This window comes from Calonectris borealis, chromosome 5 (genome assembly GCF_964195595.1).
Source record: "Calonectris borealis chromosome 5, bCalBor7.hap1.2, whole genome shotgun sequence".
Lineage (NCBI taxonomy): Eukaryota > Metazoa > Chordata > Aves > Procellariiformes > Procellariidae > Calonectris > Calonectris borealis.
The window spans coordinates 20,738,861-20,757,586 of NC_134316.1; the positions used below are offsets into that span (position 1 = coordinate 20,738,861).

An 18,726-nucleotide genomic window follows, 5' to 3' on the forward strand; every position below is an offset into this window, starting at 1 on the left:
GGCCTTGGGCAGGGGCAAGCTGCCATCTCGCAGGGCTCTGGGACCATGAGGAGCTGCCTCTCACGCAGAAGGAAAGCCCCGGCGCCTGGCAGCTCTGGCCTGTGGGTGCAGCAGCTGCCCCCGGCTCTGCTGAGCTCAGAGCCACGCTTTGCCTTCCTTCCCCGCAGCCTTGTTCTGCGCAAGCAGATCTGCTGTTGTGGTCCCAAGCGCCCGAACACTCCCACCCGTGTTCTCTCTCTATGCTGTGTGGGGGCGGGCAGCAAATGAAGTTTGCGCCTTTACCACCTTAGAAAATAGAGCACTAGACTGATGATGGAACTTGTAAGTAATATGGAAAGCGGCACATGGCTAAACTATGGCCCAATGCTCCCCTCTTTACTGGCATTAAAATAAGAGTTACATCACTGAAGATTGTCACTAGACTAATCAGAATTATTTTAGTAGCGTCATTCTCCGTGAATGGAAACAGGAAGTGGAATATATCAATCTCGTAACTCAAATTCGCGCTTCCCTTCATCTTTCTCAGTGGCTTTGAAGTTAGATTTGTTAGAGACTCAAAAAAAAAAAAAAAAGGCTAGGCAAGAGTCTCTGTTAGCCTACAACCATGTGAGTCAGGACTGACCCCACTGACATTAACAAAGCAAAGCTGATGTGTAGCTACATCAGGAAACAATAATGATCTGCATCATGAATGCGGTGATGCAGGTTGTGGCTAAGGTTCTAAGAAAAACAAATTAAATGAAGTCTGAAATTCCACCAGCTAGGTCACCACAGTTCACTGAAAAGCTCCCAACTTACGAAGCTGAGCTATATCTTTGCTGGACTTTTGGCAGATGGATTTTGCTTTAAGTGAATTATTGATATATAAATTCACCTCTGCTGTTACTATGCCAACAATATCATTTGGCACTGACATTTCACACCCCGTGGATATTAACGAAATTACCATCACAGCCCTTTTATTTATTCATATTCTTATTGTATAGATTGGGAAGTGAGAGAGGAACTAGTGACTCACTGAGGCTGTACATTAATGCTTTTAGGCATTGTCTGTGAGGAAAATGGAGTTTGAATGCAGGCATTTCTTCTTGCCATTAAATAGACATTTGGATTTTATAAACTCTTTTCTGTACGGAATGTCCTTGCTTCGGGAAGAGTTCCTGTGAATTTGCACTTGTTTTTTTGCCTGCACAGCCATCAGGAATTCTAAAAGGAATATTCAATAACAATAATCCAGCATGGATTGGAGCCTGGATGAAGACATTTACTTTTCACTATGCCATTTCTGCATAGTGAAAAGCACCTCTCCTGTAACACTGCAATTTTAAAAAGAACATAGATGTTCACTTTCATACGGTAAATTTGGTACAGCCGGGACAAACAATTTTGGAGAGAGAATGAAAAAAAGTGTAAATTTTTAGGTATGTAAGAGTAATGAGGTAAATACAGAAATGATTGAAGTACAGGACATTGTAGTCTTTATATCTAAAAGTTTCCTCATTTCTCCAGAGGGTTGTGATTTGAACACATAGACTGAGCATTTCAGAACAATCTAAGGGGTTAGGTACCTACATTTTATTATCATAAAGTGATAGGATCCTGAACTTATCTGAGCTTTTTCGTGAGGCCCAGCCATCGTCATTGTTTTCCTTTATCTTGAAGTGGATTTTCAGCAATGCAGGGAGGTACTATAGGAAATAATGCTATGAAAAACATCCACACATACCAATGTAAGCTGGTCCAAGCTATGGTTTTCATGAGCACTGGTGGGATATTAAAAAGTATAAAATCTCAGAGCCAAATTTTGTGGAAATTAAGCACAGTCAGGGCCCTAAGTTTACCAACAGTCGGCGGTCTCTTCTCCTGCTTCCTTGGGGCTGGTTGCCTGTGCAGAGGCCAGTGCTGACGTGGTGCGGCCGTGCCTGGCCTCGTACCTTGCTGATCCCGACCTTGCCTTCCTGACTTGGCTTCCTGGCTTGACCTCAGACCCGCCTCCTCACTTCGGATTTGTCTGGTGATCACAGAGCTGTTGGCCAACGCTGGTGGCCAACGCTGGTTACCATCACTGGACCTGCTCTGCGTGCCTTGCTGGGGTGCCGTGGGACCACGTGGCTTCTTGGTGAGGATGCTGCCCAGCCTGCCTGGCTGTCACCCTCAGCTCCTGGCTCCCCGTCCCTTGCAGAGCACCCAGCTCTCACTACTCCCTGACGCACAAGTTAAATTTGACTCAGTTTTGTTGCTTTGTTTTAGTTTTCATTATTCTTTATTCAAAATAAATTAAAAACCCCAGTAGAATTAACTTTCCAACCTTTCTGGCATGTGAAAGGTCTGGAAATGAACCACTGAGTTCTTTTTTCCATGAAGTTACAGTGAAGCTCGGTTCCGCTTTTATGCCAGTGCTGCAGTGAAATTTCACATTCTGTTGCAAAATACATAGGTCAGCACAGGAACATATCCTGGTGAAGTAACTCACACTGCTGCTTGCATACTCTTTCCTTCATAACATATAAGAAGGTATTACAGCAAAAAAAAAACACATCAAAAGAAAACAAAATCCAGTAAATGGAAACAAAGAAGGGAAAGGAACATACTTTTTTTGAGAGGAAGGCAACAGCCAGAATAGTGACATACACAGTTCACCGGATCACAGGACAGTTCTGGTCGGAAGGGACCTCAGGAAATCTCTAGTCTAACCTTCTGCTCAAAGGAAGGTCAGCTGTGAGGCCAGACCAGGTTGCTCAGGGCTTTGTTCAGTTGGCTCTTGAAAACCTGTCAGGATGGAGCATGCAGAACATCTTGGTGCAACCTGCTCCACTGCTTGGCAGTCCTCATAGTTCAAAAGTTTTTCCTTGTATCAGCTCTGACCCTTATTGCTTCAATATCATTTCTTGTCCTCCTGCTTGCTCTCCCATGGAGAGCTTGGCTCCATCTTCTCAATACCCTCCTTGCAGGTACTGCAGTTAGGCCTTTTCTTCTCTAGGCTGAACAAGCCCAGCCTCCTCAGCCTCTCAAGTTCCCCTCTTGGAATGTGAAATTAATTAAAAGTATAAACAGACACAAACGGGAACTCATGAAAACAACGAAAGCGACCCTTTGTAATGGAGAAGTTTGTAATTTACATGCAGAGGGATCTTCTCATAAGAATTTCCATATTGTTTGTGACCACTGTAAGCTCATCCTCCAAGTATAATGTCAGACCTAGAAGTGTGCTGAAAAAGTGCCGGTCAAAATCTTTCCACTACACAGACTTGCTAGAGGGGGATTTTTTTGATGGAAAGAAAACTTTTTTCCCTATGAAACTGGACAACCACCATAACCAAACATTCTTCCTGGCAACTGGACAAAATTGAAAGGGTTGTGAGAGGAGAAAAAAAAGACTTTCCATGGTGTTCTAACTCTTTTCAGAGGGCTGAGTGCCCGCTGCTGCCAGGGCACCACGCAGCCGCTGCAGGGGCCTGCGCAGGAACAGGTCCCTGAATTAACAGCTGCACTTTTGTGCTAACTTCAGTCAGCCCTTTCAATATGCGGGTTCTTTTGCTGCCATTCTTATTGTTTGTTGGTACACTCGTGTTCTTTGCTGGTTTGTCAGTATTGCTTGTTGGTTTGTTGTTTGACTTTTTTAAAACTGGCAGGCTGAGCGCCTCTAGCTGAGGCCTCCAGGTGCAGTTAAGTAAATGATACAAACCTTCGTGCTCTACTGACTCCTCAAACGTAGCCACACTCCAGATTTCGGTCATAACAAGCAAGGCTAAAGGCTGGTCCTTTCAATCCTGCATATATCAGGAAAAATTTAATCCGAGTTAAACCACCAGTGGCTAGAATCTGGTTCTTTATAGGCACTTGCAGAAATGAATCTTCAACTATCTGAAACCCAATATTGATATTGTAATGAAACTGCATGACATATGGTTATACATTAGAACATATATTTTTCCAAAGAAAACAAATGCTGAAAAGCTTAAAAGCAGGTAAGTACCCGTCCACATGAGGTAAACAATTTTAAGAAGTGGCTACTTTCAGGGGTATGCTGAATGACTTGAGTCATTACTGAAACACAGGAACCATCATAGCAGCATAAATTACACCATGACATTAGAGAGATTTACCACCCTCCCTCTGTCTGCTCCTTTGTCAATCATTTGAATGATCTCCATGTCTGTGTGCGCTTTATTCACTTCTATCACAGTACTGATTAAAAAAAAAAATCCCTTTTGGGGCTCCTTCCCAGCTAAGTTTTAGGTTTCTACTAAAACTGGAAAACAAATGACTAGGTTAAGAGGACTTCAGCCTTCCTCCTGTTGAGTACGTGCATGCCCAGCATGCAGGCTAGCTAGCAAGCTGCGACAGGAGGCAGTTCTGTGGGGGATCCTCAGTAATTTTGTCAGCGTGACATCTTTCTTGGTCATCTTTCCTGACTGTGTGTTTGTTTGTTCACATTGATTTATGTACCATGCCTGATTTAAAGATATGTGTTGATGCTCCATCGATCTCATTGACCCTGTAATAAGTTCTTATTAGCTCCAGCTACTGGTTTCACGTAGATTAGTAATCTATCTGTGACTTTTGGGGTATTTCCTAGATACAGACTGGGGAAGAATTTTTCTTTCTTTCCCCTTTAGGTTATCCAATTTTGCTTTGAATGTGCTCGCTCAGGCATTTTTGACAGTCTCTGTTTCAGAGGAAGTTTTGTAGGTGGTCAGCACACTGCTCTTTGTGGCAGAACTGCACAGAGGATGGTCTTTCACTTGGTCTCCCTCACGTTTTCGCAGGCACAAGCAACACCTGAGCAAATTCAGTATGTCTGTTCGTGCAGTTTCACTCACAAAGCAGTAAAGAATGGGATCGGCAATGCAATTCAAACTTGTTAAGGCCTGTGTGATTCTGTAAACCTTATACATCAACTGCAAAAGCTCTGGGTCAGTGGTGTCAGGTTCTCTGATGCTGCGAATAAGCAATATAACGTGATAAGGAGTGAAGCAAACAATGTAAGTAACTGTGATATTCAGAATAAGTTTCTTCACTTTTTTCTTTTCTTCATCTACTGTGGCTTGATTACACCTCACTACTTGGTAGATTTTACGGTAGCAAAACATGATGATTATCAAAGGGACCAGGTACCCTGAGCATATCCGGAATAAATTTATCCGTGCCTGCCACAATTCCAGGGGGTATTTCTCATAGCATAACGTATGATTAGTGAAATTGCAAGGATCATTGAATACTTCTTTGTTCACCAATATGACTGAATTCAAGATGCTTTCCAGAAGCCAAACAATTATGCTGACAATGAACGAAAATCTTCTTGTTCGCAAGTGCTGGAGCTTCAAGGGGTGAACTAATGCAAGGTACCTGTCAACAGAGATGCAAGCAAGGAACGCAGTGCTGGTGTAGAAATTCATATACATCAGGAAGGCAGAAATCCGACAAAGCAAGGCAGAGAGCCTCCAGTTATCTCCATTCCAGGCATAATCAATCCAGAGAGGCAGAATCAGAGAGTACAAAATGTCAGCCAGGTATAGGCTGAAGAGGTAGACGGCTAACTCATTCTTTTTCCTCACCTGAATGCAAGATGCATAGAGGGATATGCAGTTGATGGGAATACTGATCATCATCACAATGCTGTACACAAATGGAAACAAATACTTATCCAGGGTGTGATCATCATGGCACTTAGTAGTGTTGTTCATTGTCCACCCCGAGTATTATCTTTGGGCTAATTCCAGCCTGCATGCAATAAAAATCCCTCTGTAGTCTGATGGGTGGTCATCTGTTAGTTCTTCAGGACCTGGTTGGTAAGATTCCAGCCTTCTGTTACCAAAAAGGAAAAATGTCAGCTGTAACAACATTTTTGTTTGTTTTTTATGGGCTTCTTGATGGGTGTCTTTTTTCAGAAGAAAGAAGCTGTGTTTGTAGGAGATCAAAGGTTTTAAACACTCCTGAAGTTAGGAGTGCATAGGAGGAGGAACCCAAATGTCTAAGGTGGTCAAGGTCAGTCAGATGCAAGCTTCTACAGCAGAAGCAGGATGAGTAGTTAAGATAATTCCAGAGGGGTAGGGTCCTGCAATCCCAGGTCTCTCTTGTGGGAGAGCTGAAGGAGATCAGAAAGTGCACCAGAAATAACAGAAATGCACTTTCTATTATTCTGGTGAGCAGAACAGGGTTTTGGCCATACAAATATGTCAGATTTCTTATCCCCAATAACCTTCTCCCCTCTAAGTCAATGGAGAGACAAGGCTAGAAAGACAGGGATTCAGGTACCGCTAGACGTTGGGATCTGCTCAGAAGAGGAGAATGTGTGGCTGGTATGTCTCCCTGTTGCGAATCACTCTCTTGTCTTGTCGTGCCCTCACACTTCCCCGCTTTCCCTCTCCCCTCCTTTGTATGAGATCCCCCAAGAACTTGCCGTCAACTGTGCTATTCCAGCAAAGCTTACTGCATGTTCTAGGAAACCTCATGTGAAACCTGGCAGGCTATTGGGTTCCTGCATGCACAGGAAAATCTGCCAGGGTGTCACTTAGACTCATATGAGGTGGAGACTCTCTGAGTACAATTTTTCATTTCCTCTGAGAATGCCAGTTGCCATGCATGAGTTTATAAAACCATTAGCAATTAAGCTTATCTTAGTCTTTACCAGGGCTGTGGGTATCAACAGCTTCAACATGAAAATACCAGTAAAACAGCAGCCCTGACTAAAGAAGTGGGACTGGAGGAGTTGCGTATGTGAGCCTTAGAAGTACTTAAAAGAGCTGACCTTTAAGTAAGAAAGGGTGTACAACCATAGCCATGAGACAGCTGGTACTCACTGATTATATCGCAGCTCTGACACTCAGTAATTCTCTTCTCCAAAGATCTAATTGTTCAGGAAATATGAAAATGGGGAGTATTTTTTGTGGTCCAGTTCTATTGCCAAACATACTAGCTGCTTCAAAGACTGCCTTTGATAACTCATCTGTGGTTTGAGCCTAGACTGCCAGCAGAGGAGGCGAAAAGGTTGTAGAATGAGTAGGTTGCAAGATAGCACCATCTACAACTGTTCCCACATAGGAAACAGCTCAACCTGAAGACAACTTGGGTGCAGGGATTTTGCCATGTGGTAGGCAAATTCACTCTGCCTTTTGTGGGTTTGATGCGTGTGTGTGTGGAGGAGGTTTGTGGGTTTATAAGAGAAACCCAGGTAGGTTTATTGCCTCTGAGGTTAAGAGGTTATTATATGGATCTCTTTTCCATAAAAAAAAAAAAACTTTCATGCATATTCAGAAAAAAAAGGAGCAATGACAAAACTAGTCAGAAAGCACATATTTAATTTTACCAGCCACTGCTTTATTTAATCAAGTTGACTAACTTTTCACAGTTAGAGCTGAATTAATTCACAGGCTTGAAAGACAAGGAAAATTCTTGAGAAGGACTTGCTAATTTGGTCCATTGAGCAGCTTTACTTACATGATGATTAATTAAAAAAAACGCAGTGTCTATATTTAAGACAAACATAAGATGTCTGCTTTTCAGTGTGGTTTAACAAAACCACACGATAAATAGGGCATCGTAAGCTTACCAGTACAGATAAGTATCACAAATTAAAAATCTAGCTCTAGAAATTGGATCCCAGGGTTTTGCTGACCCACTTCTCACCAAAAGCAAAGCAAACATTTGCAGACTGACCACATGAGTAAAAGATAAAATGCCTACCCTTCTTCTAATCACATTTTAGCATCTCTTTTCCTGTGACAGGTCTCTTCATGTCTAACAGGAAAACGTGTCCTTTCAGAAGCATGTGTGTAATGTAGCAAGTGTATGAGGCAGTGTTTGCTCGTCGCGTGACTGAGAAACTGGAATTCCTTCTCCCTCTCCCACAAACTCTTTCTCCATTTTTAGTCGACTTGTTATATTACAGACTTATCACCCTTACAAGCTCCCGACTTGTCTCCATGTTACTCAGAACAGCTCCTCTCACAGTTACCTTTCTCAGCTCTTTCATATCTACTCACAGACCAACATGCCAATTTCTTCATACCACTCACCTTTTTTTCTTCAGCTTTCTCTTTTTAGCTCATTCTTTCTAAAAGTTTTGCTCTGTTGATCTCACTGATCCTAAGGTAAAACACTTGTCCTTATTGCACTTGTCTGAATAAACCACATGTTCTTTGGGGCGAGACCTTGCTTTGCTCTTCTGCCATCTGCCTTAAGGAACTATCTTAAGATATAACTGGCTAATGGCAGGTTGGGACACTGAAGATGGGATTCAAAGAAGAGAGTTGAGACCACATGAAATTTGTCACCTTGGCAATTTTTTTCTGTCCTTCATGTTCACAGGTCACTGTACCCCATGGTTTTCTTTTATTTTTAACCAGTATCATCAATAGTTTCTATGAAAAAAGCTTTGGAGGCTGTCTAAAATTCCCCAGGTAATCCATGTCCCAGCTTTGATGACACACTGATGCCACTTATGTGAGGACATGCTTTCAATGAGAATAATAACAAGAAGTGTGTCATTCTGGCATGTATTGATGACCTATACTGAAGTGTGTCAAAAAGCCAGCAAATGAAGTATACCGCAATGCAGGCTGAAGTTTCTTGCACAGAAACATCAATGCAGAAAGCACTATTTTACCCTGATTACAACACATTTCATTACAGTTACTTGGGGCCTTATCTCAGGGGAAACGGTCCATATCATACTTCCTTGCTTAGGTTTTTTCTGATAATTAGGACCACATAATGCAAAATGATTTGTCTTATCTGAATGCATGATCTGAAGCATTCCCAGGTTTTCTCTCAGCTACTGAGCGTACCTGCTGGTTTTGCCTAGGAGGATGGTGTTGGCTTACAGCTATCCTAAAACACAATGTTTGATAATTTTTCCCACTGACTGTTAATTTTTTCCAATCTCCAATTTCTCTATCGAGGAATTTCTGTTTAACAATATAGTCTAATGGTTTGACTTTCATGGTCCAAAGCCACTGTGACTAATTCTGTAGACTTGTGACTTACTTATTTTATATACTTGTTTTGGTATCAGATGTGTTTCAAATGAAAAAAAAAATTCTCAAGAGTAATTTTTTCTTTTAGCCACATTATTCAATGATTATCATTGTCCCTGTCTCTTTGACATTTTGCTAACAGAAAACCTGCTGTACAAGAACTCTGAAAAAAGTCAGTCAGACATAAAATTTAGAGAAATGGACGAGCAAATGCTATGCTTCGAGTAATGTATGCAGACAAGCCTGTAAAGGAACCTTGTGAAAGTTTCTGGAGAAAAGTACTCATTACATATTGTATTTGTATTGCTGCATTCCTACAGTATCTTTTTCAGATTCAAAGAGAGCTTTATGCAGTCTCTCCAATTATGACATTTTGAAAGTAACAAAGTAAGTATAAGGTTATACTTTCATAAGCACAAATACAAAATCATATTCCATACTCTTATCCGTAAACAACTTTCTAAGGGCAGAATGGAGGCGTCTTTTTTATTTTTCAGATAAATGAATTCAACTACAGTTTGGGAAATTAGAGAAGATAAAGACAACTGTAAGGATTTTGTGTTATTAACAGAAAAGTGGAGTCATTAATTAAAAGAAAAGTCTTTCATTATCTAATAAACACCAGTTTAATTTTGGAAACATCTGCAACTGATACATTTCACCCTTTATTTCAAATTCAAGTTCATAAACGGGCAATATTGCTGTAAGCAATATTCATTATAATGTAAGTTTTTGCAAGTACTTTGCTTTTTAGATAAGTTTCAGGGGAAGAAAACAATGTTGTGTGAGCTAGTGCAATACCTGCTGTACTGGTGCTATTGTGTATCAGCCATAAGATGGAAGGACAGATGGTTTTCTTGATTTCTTTTTTCTCTCAAAGCAATTTCAACAAAGTAGATTGCTTTGTGTTCTCAAAATAAGTTACAGTACCAAGCTGATTTCCTCAAGTACAAGGACCTCCCATAGCTGGATCTTTTTTCCTAACGAGCAGATCTCAAAACTTAATTCTGAAAAACTTCACAGTTTAGGAGAGATGAAATATGCCTTTCAGTAACATGGACATTTTTGCTTAAAATGAACAGCATTTCTCCTCATGCAACACTAAATTTCACTCACAGGTCTCCCTGAGATCCTGTAGAGACTCAAACAGGCCTAAAAGAACTCAGTCTTTTTAACTCTTAGATACACTTCATGGAGTGTTTTATAAGAGCATAAAAATTCTGTTAGCATGAGCAAATAGAAAAAAAAGCTATGTTTGTTAGGATGTAGGCCATGCAGGCGAGTAATATTTTGCTATAGCTTTAGTGCATCATGTTTTCCTCTATGCATACAGAAAGATGCTGTACAAAATATTTTCCTGTACATGATACTTGGTATTCTAAGAAGCTACTTTTAGCACAGCTTATTTTTCGGCTAAGTTTTAAGCATTGTGTATATTTATATAAATAGTGCTGAGTATCTTGTTAGTGCCATAAAATATTAAAGAACAGCAATAGAAGAGCTACTGGAACCCCCTGTAAGGCCTGAGGCATTTTTTGCAGTGAAGACATCAGCTCAGAATCCTGGAAACTCACTCCCAAACACTGTTCTTCTCCATCCTTCTCGCCTCTCCTAAGCAACAGGTATTTTGATCATGGCAATACCATTACAGCAATAAATCAAGCCGGCATGTCTTTCCTAATTCAATCTTTTGATGTCATTTGCCCTTTTGTCTCATGTTTCACTTGTGCTGGGAGTTAAATACTCCTCCCAAGCAATCTTTTCCAACCCCTTTTGTGTCCCTTCTTTTTGTTGTATGATGTCCGCATCACATTAAGGGAGAGCCAGGTTGAAATCTGCACCAGAACATAAGATGTGTATCTGACTTCTTGGATTTTGAACACTTACCTAGGCAGCCATGTGTCCCCGCGCAGCAGTTTCACTGTGATGCCATCAGTAGCGTAACCCGTGTCTGCTTCTGAGAAGAAAAATTGCTTCCTCAGATAAAGCAACAGGAAGCTGCTCTTGGATACACCAATGAGGCAACAGCTCACACATCTCTCAATTTTTTTTTGCCTCTTTTTTTTTTTTTTTAATACCGTGTTAATCTAAACTTATCCATGGGAAATAAGGCAACATAGTTACGTAGAAGTATGCACAAAGGATGGTACCAACCTTGGTAAATCTAGGAATACTTTTAGTAAGTTTATTAAATTTTATTGAAAATATTGCCTAATCACATGAGTGGAGTATATTACAAACCTCTTATCTAGGACACAATACATTCTGCAGAGAAACTACTCCATAGAAATAAAATACTGTGGAGTGTGTACGTATTTATTTGTGTTTACTTGTACATGTTCAAAACATAGGGTCTTTTTTTGACTGAAGGACTTGTCACTTGCCTTTCCCAACAAATTTATCACAGAATCAAATAACAATTCACTTAAGAAGAGCCCATAAAAATATATCACAATGACTTTAGGAGTTAGTGCAAAAAGAATTAATTATTTTCAGAATTTGTATTACTGTTTTTTTCCATTTGCCTATTGATGGGAGGAAGTTTGTGAACAGTTCCAGTTAACAAAGGATAACAGAATTTTATGCGCTCCAACAGGTTGCATATTTATATATTTTTATATAAACTGAATCTGAGGTTGGATGTGACTTTCATAGGAGTGATTCTTTTAACAGATAATTCTATTCAATTAGACAGGTGGAAAATTGTTACATGAGCACAGCTTCTCTTTGCCCTTTGTGATCAGAATAATTTATTGTGCTCTCTGATTTTTTTCTTAAATTCTGTTTGGAACAATTCAATTCTGCTTCTAAGAAACTGGGTACAATTTCACTTTAAATGTACATCTATTGGGTAACACAAAAACGGTCCTTTTTGATGATTCAAATGCTAAAGAGAAATGAAACAGATGGGCAAATTTAAAAGCTCTAAAATAGGATATACTGGCTTCCTTGAGAACAATACAAGGCAGCTCTGTAATATTTAACCACTGGATGCAGAGATTTGGTTCCTTCTTTTTTTCCAGCCAGAGCATGACTTTTTCATCCATAGTTTTTCTACTGATGCGCTTGTTATCTGCAGCCTAAATTATCAAATCATTCTATACTTGCGGTCATTCCTGAACTGGTATCATAACTCCCTCCAGTTTGGTGAAAGGGAGGCTTTCCAGCCACTTGGGTAGATTAATTCCTACAATAAATTTCAGTGAAACCTTTATTTTCACTGAGAGAAAAGTCATTAGACAAAGACCAGTTTTATTACTTTTCACCTGCCTTTTCCTAACATGGTACCTACTAAGAACAATGTCTGGTGAGCTGGTTCTGCTGTTCTGTTGAGAGTTCCTATACTTCACTGAAGAGAAAGCAGTTCTTATCATTATTAGAAATAGAGAAACATAGTTGATACATTTCTACAGTTCTTCACTGTAACAATTGATGGTGGGACTGAAAGATCAAAGGAAGCAAGAGGGGAGATGATGCATTTTGTACATTCTCGAAGTAAAGCTATATGCAAAAAGCAACTCTTGACTGTGTCCATATGGGACAATTTAATTTCTGATGCAAGCAGCAGAGTTTTCCAGTTTTTTTTGGAGATCTGGACATACATGGTATCTCAAATCAGTAACCTCGGAACAACAGGTGTTCTTCGGGTTGGCTGAGATTAAAGTACTATCAAGGAAGAACAACTGAAATAGACAAGCATTAACAATGGAAAATTATCTTATCTACAAAAGAAGCAATGAGTAAGTCCTCAATAATTTTATTGGTTATATTTGGACTTACAAAGGGTCCAGATCACATGCCCTTGGGTCATGGACAAAGATGTAAAGAAAAAAAAACAGGTAAAAAGCAAGGTCGAGATTCCTCATGCAGAATAAAAGTCCTTGGAGTCCCACCAAAATATCCTCTTCTTTCCAACAAAACAGATTCTAAGAATGTTTTTCTATACCAACCGAAAAGGGGAGGCACTCAGCTCATCATAGGATGGAAATATGAGTTGAAAGCTGACACTTTTAGGCTCCTATGAGTGAATAAGAGACTGAATTCCACAGCTGAAGCCTTCTACCTGGAATAAATTGATGCATTAATTTAAGAAATTATCAAAATTAACCAATTAATAATTCATGATGGTTTTGCAAACCTTTCAGATGTGCAAAGCTGTACAGTCTGCTGGAATGAATATGAATTAGGACCATGAGCATAATTCTGCCTCTGCCACTGACTCACTGTAGCCTTGAGGAAGTCACTCTGTCCTTCTGCATGTAATAATGACATTGTATAGCTCATTTGGGTGTGAGCAGGTTCATTAGTTAATGCTTGATATTGCTGTAAAGTGCAAAATGTTTTGTGAGTGTTTGGTATTGTTATTAAAAAAGAAATAAACAGGAAACGTCAGCCAGGTAACATCATCACTGAGACATTAGGTTCCTCAATGACATGGACAAGACAGGCAGTGGCTTGAATAACAGCATTCTTTATGGACAGAAATGTGCAAAACCTCGGCTTTTCCACAGCTCTAACACACTGCTCGCATGACGTCAGCCACTGCATCTCCCGGTGCCTCATTCCTCCTTTAACCACACGGAGCATTGCCTCTGCAAAACACTGAGGTCGGGAGACAGACAGTTCCCCTTTAAGGATTTTTATAGGATAATCACGCCGATTGCCAATCTCCCGATTACTTTCCCTCTGAGCTGAATGCTTTCATGAATTGGAGTCTGAGGGAACACCCTGGCTATCCTCACAGAAACTTTTAACACGTGGCACAGCACCATCTCAGCTGGCCATATTTTTATGCAGCTGCCCTGCGGTGTGCCCCGTGAAGGCTGTGAAACGGAAAGGGTTGTTCATCCACGCTAGTGGCACAAGTCAAAACCCACTTTCAGGATCCCTCTCTGCGGTCCTGCTGACGTAGCTGCGGGTCTAACTGGGGCCAGCTGGGAAGCCTGTGAGGCTGCCAGCACCCCTTTCCGGGGCAAGGCCGCTCTGGGCCTGGCCCTGTGCCCCAGGGCCACTCCCTGCCTGTTCCCGTGCAAGCAATCGAAGGTCTTTCTCACAATGCGCTGGAGTTTTCTCCTTCAAAGTGCCTATTTCTGCCTACTTTACGAGGGATTTGGTGGCAGCCTGAGAGCGGGGCAAAACCAGGAAGCTGGCTGCTGGGTGCTGGTGAGGGCCTGGAAATGTTTCACTGGGAAACACCATTCCTCTCCCAAGAAAACTGCCGTGCCTTGCCAGAGGCCCGAACAAAAAGGTCAGTTTGGTACCCCTCACAACCTCGCTGCTCATGCTGCACTAAACGCAGTTTCCCTGTCTGTTCCCTGAGAAACCTTCTCCAGCCGTGACGCCCACACCCCGCCTCGCCTCGCCTCACAGCCAGCCAGCTTTCCCACACCTAAGATGGCTCCACAGTAGCTTCACTGGCTATTCAGTGCCCAATTCCACCATGGCGGTACGCTTCCTACCAGCCGGAACTTGCCTTGCCCTTTCTCAAAATGGCAACCACTAACTTCAACCCGGAGGGCGGGAGGTTGCCCGTACGGGCTAAAAGCCTTCCCCTCCTTTCTTCCTTCCCTTTAGCAAAATGGCGGCGAAGGATGCTCACGCCCCGCCCCCCAGGTGATTGCTAGGTTGTGCGGTCACGTGACACACGGAGCCGGGTAGTGGCGGGTTGCTGTAGGGACGGGGTGGCGCGTCCGGGACGCTGTCGGCGGCGCGGCGCGGAGCGGGTGGGATGGGGTGCGCGGCTCTGCTGTGGGGCTGGCTTCTGCTTGGCTGCAGCTGGGGCCCGGGGCCCCCCGGGGTCGGTGCCGCTGCGCTCTCGACGGCCACCTACGTACTGGACGATGCCGGCGGGCTGGGCAGGCAGTTCGACGGGATCGGAGCTGTCAGCGGCGGCGGGGTGAGCGGCGCCGGCGGGCATAGGGGCTCGTCCGGTGCTGTGGTGCTAATACCCTCCTCGGGGCGCCGGTTGCAACGGACTGTTGGGCGGGGGATTCCGTCAGTGGGAGTGTTTGGTGGCTTCGGTGCAGGCCCTCGAGGCTTCGGCGGGGCCTGAGCCGGGGCGTGTTGCTGAGGGGAGCCGTGAGGGCTGGGGGGTGGCTCTGAGGGGAGCCGTGAGGGCTGGGGGTGGCTCTGAGGGGAGCCGTGAGGGCGGAGGGGGGGACGCACGTGAGTGGGACTCTGAGGGGGAGCCCCGCAGGCCCTGAGGGGAGCTGTGCGGGCAGTAGTCCTGGCTGCGAGGCGAGCTGGAGCCGGGCCCTGCTTTGTGCCTGTCCTCCGGTCAGCTGTGCAGTGCAGAGGGCCGGCCACATCCTCGGTGCTGTTGGAGGAGAGCTAAGCCAGGGTGGGATTTTTCTGTAGAGGATCTTCCTAGCTACCTGTCTCTGTGAGTTTTAAAATGATGGACGAGCCAACAGCCAGTCGTACACTTTCCTGTGGTCCAGTGAGCAGAGCCATGAGATTCTGTGAGTTCTTGCCCACTCTTGGACCTGCTGGGTTGCTTTCCTTGCCATTGTGCCTGTGTGCCCCGTGAGCTCCCGTTGCCTTTGGTGTACGGTAAGCCAAAGCAGGGAGATTCGAGTAGAGCGGGAGAAATGGTGCTGGGAGGGAACTGCGTTTTGCTTGTGGTAAGTCTGTGAGATCTCTGTTTCTCTATTCTCTGGATTGTCTTTGCAGTAAATTGCAGGTAACCGGAGTACAAGGCAATTGCAATCTACAAAACCAGAAATGCACAATTGAAGAGTTAGAAAAGAGTTTTTATAGGGGCTTAGCTGAGTTCCTGGTGCTATAATTATTTTTGTAGGTTTATTAGCTATGTGAAAGCCCTAGACTGACAAACTGGGATGTACTTATATGTTTGAAAGGTAGGTTTTCATATTTTCATGTTTTCTTTCCATTTTAGGCCACATCTAGACTCCTGGTGAACTACCAAGAACCTTATCGCTCCCAGATTTTAGATTATTTGTTCAAGGTAAATTCGGTTTCATTGCTACAATAATGTGTAATATCATGCAGAATTTCTTATTGTGTAACTTTGGAACTACTACTTGAAATTAGACAAAATCCCATCTTCTAAAGCATCTACTTTAATGTTGATTTTTATCAGAACCTTAAATTTTAGTTGTTGTTCTTGACAACCAGCATGTTATTCAGGAGCCTATTTCTTCAAACTGTTTTTAAAATTCCTTTTATTTTTTCACAATATGTTTTAAAAAATATGTTTTCAACATGTTTTGGTCATTCATGTGGGCTTAATGAGGTTTAAATTGTTTTTGTGGCTAAAATGAGCGGTTTAGCTGTTCATAGTGATTGCAGGAAGTGGGTCTTTGAGACAGTTCTGATTTTTTTTTTTTTTTTAAAGTACAGATAGATTCACATAATGTGAAAACATTCAATAGCATATCCCAAACTAGTCTCAAGTATAAGTGCAGTTACTCTAGAAGGTGTGTGAATGTTATTGGTTTGTAAGCTGCTTTAGTTAGCAAGTGTAACCTGTGGAGTTACCCAGCTTAATATATGGTAAGATTATTTCACTGGACAGTAATAGCTTGTTTTGCTTTTGGCACTGTAAATTACTCTGCTGGAAGAGGATGTCATGTCACTTTCAAGTAGTGTAATCCAGATTGCTGGAGGGGAAAAATTTACTGTGTATTTTAAAGAATGGGTTTTAAAGGGTAGAGTAAGGCATAATGTGCGACTGGGGGACCAAAACCTGTGTTTTCTGGAGACTGAAGCTATGTGTGACAAATAGGAGTTTTCTGAAGAAATCAATAGGCATGTGGTAAAAGAAAATCTAGCTGAGAGATCATGATTTTCAAAGAATTTTTGACATGCTCTTTCATCAAAACCTCTTAAGCTGTCACGAGATATCTGGGAGGGGTATACCTTGCCTCATTTTCCTTGTCTTTTAATGTCAGTCAACTTCATGATGGGGATGGGAGAGCAAATGTGTTAGAAGTTTAAAATCAGAAATGTCAGGAGGAGGATGGTAAATTGGGAATATTTGCTTCTTATTTAAAAACAAATTAAAAAATCTAAAACTTGTAAGCCAAGCAAACTATCATCTATGGAGCATATTTTTTTAATCAAACTGCATTCTCACATCTTAAAACTTTTTTTTGGGTGCCAAAATTATACGTTGGTAATTCCGTGGAGGAGGCCAGCTCATTAGTGGTTATTAAAATAAAGATTAGTTGTAACTTCTGGCTTGAGCAACTCTTAAGCCACTAATGGCTGGAAGAACATGCTAGGAGTAGGATCACTTGTATGAGCTTGAACGTCATATTCTGCTCCACTAGTCAGATGCCAGGGGAAGAGGATAGTGGACTAGGTGGCCATTTGTTTTCCAGTGTGGTGTTTTTTTTTCCTCTCTTGCCTTTCTGCCCCTAGTTAGCAGATTATTTCTGACCCGTAGGTATGCTCTTTCACATAAGCAGTGTAACCCTTTACACCAAAATATAAGTTATTTACAGAAATATTAACTTCAATAATTTGATTTTAAAAGAAAACAAACTTGACTTGTAATAACATTAAAAATACCGTTGTGTTCCTGATATAGCCCATGTTCTACTTTACGAGTGCTTGAGTATTTTCTTGAGCATAATCAATTTAAAATCTGCACAGCTGGGGAGAAGTGTTGCTAATGGTGCAAGAGTCGGTGAAACTGACTAAAGAGCAGTGTGCTATTTATCTTGCTCGATTTCCTTTTGAAGCAGAATTTTGCATAATCTCTCATTGCATCTATAACGGGTGTTTATAAAAAAAAAAGTATTGAATTTTTAACATCCTCAAAACTGTACACTTATTTATTGCATTCTTCTTGTTAACAGCAGGATTCTGTTTATTTTTCTGTCTCTCTTTTTTTCTAGCCAAATTTTGGTGCTTCTCTACATATCCTCAAAGTAGAGATTGGAGGTGATGGGCAATCAACAGGTATGGATTTTGCTTGAGCAGCGTTTAACTTCTCATTGCAATGATGCCGTAAGTAACATGTCCTGCACGTGTAACTTCAGCTGAAGCATGGAGATGAATTCTGTAGTTGTACTGAAGTTGCAGAAAAACATAAACAATGTCTGCTAACTTGTAGAAAAGAAATTTACACTAGCATTCTGAAGATGGTTTTCACTCTCATATGATTAATAGGTTGCATTCTAGAGCAAATGTGTTCTTTTTTTCCCCCAAGATTAAGGAAGCTCTAGTAGCTTTCTGAATTGCAGAGCATTTCTCAAACACCAGTTTTGCAATACAAACTGCAAAACTTGTGCAGGACTAGGTAGTTTCTGTCTTAAAAGCATGAAAATGTGAAGAGGGCTGGCCGGAGCAAATATGTTTCTTTGGTTTAATGAGCTGTTGCATTTCACTGGAGTAGCGTTGTCTGATGCAGGAGCTATTTTTTTTTTTTTTGCCTGGCCACAATCGCAAATGAAAATGTCTTTGTGTAATTTGCCTAGCCTACTATATTTACATATAGGAGAAACTGTTTAGTAACTGCTTGTGATCGGAAGCTGAGAAGCAGTAACTAGACTACAGTTCTTATCTTTTTTTTTTTTTTTCTTTTTTTTTTCACCCCAGAAGTAAATCTTGGCCATGTCAAGAATAGACTTAAAGAAGACTCAGTTAATAAACAAAAAGCATAGCATCTCTCTTTGTGGCATTATATATATTTTTTTCTAAATGTCTGTGTTTGTGGAATTAGATACTGTTTTTCATTCTTTGGTTTACTTTCCTTAAGAAAAATTAACATGGTGAAAAG

General features: G+C 41.6%; 2 protein-coding genes across 5 annotated transcripts in view; one reads left to right on the forward strand and one right to left on the reverse strand.

Moving 5' to 3' along the window:
• Positions 1–1,694: 1,694 nt before the first annotated feature.
• GPR65 (G protein-coupled receptor 65) lies at positions 1,695–11,708 on the reverse strand. 2 transcript variants are annotated; one of them, XM_075151351.1, is made up of 2 exons: positions 10,866–11,708; positions 1,695–5,808 (listed from the first exon to the last, which is right to left on the reverse strand). In XM_075151351.1, the coding sequence occupies exon 2, from the start codon at positions 5,685–5,687 to the stop codon at positions 4,650–4,652; it is 1,038 nt and encodes a 345-aa protein (XP_075007452.1). In that variant the 5' UTR covers positions 5,688–5,808; positions 10,866–11,708; the 3' UTR covers positions 1,695–4,649. The 2 variants fall into 2 exon arrangements, 1 of the variants encoding a protein (XP_075007452.1); XR_012673836.1 differs by lacking the exon at positions 1,695–5,808 and adding an exon at positions 5,822–8,832.
• A 2,876-nt stretch (positions 11,709–14,584) lies between these two features.
• Positions 14,585–18,726, forward strand: part of GALC (galactosylceramidase) — a 41,306-nt gene continuing 37,164 nt past the window's right edge. For 2 of the 3 annotated variants that reach the window (XM_075151353.1, XM_075151352.1), the window contains exons 1-3: positions 14,585–14,874; positions 15,877–15,945; positions 17,843–17,906. In XM_075151353.1, the coding sequence (XP_075007454.1) occupies positions 14,707–14,874; positions 15,877–15,945; positions 17,843–17,906 (301 nt within the window). In that variant the 5' untranslated portion in view covers positions 14,585–14,706. Of the gene's footprint in view, positions 14,875–15,459; positions 15,531–15,876; positions 15,946–17,842; positions 17,907–18,726 lie in introns of those variants that run through there. The other variant, XM_075151355.1, reaches the window with a different exon arrangement.

Bases quoted from the DNA above. Each gene is read 5' to 3' on its own strand.
- GPR65 (XM_075151351.1), bottom strand. From the start codon at position 5,687: ATGAACAACACTACTAAGTGCCATGATGATCACACCCTGGATAAGTAT.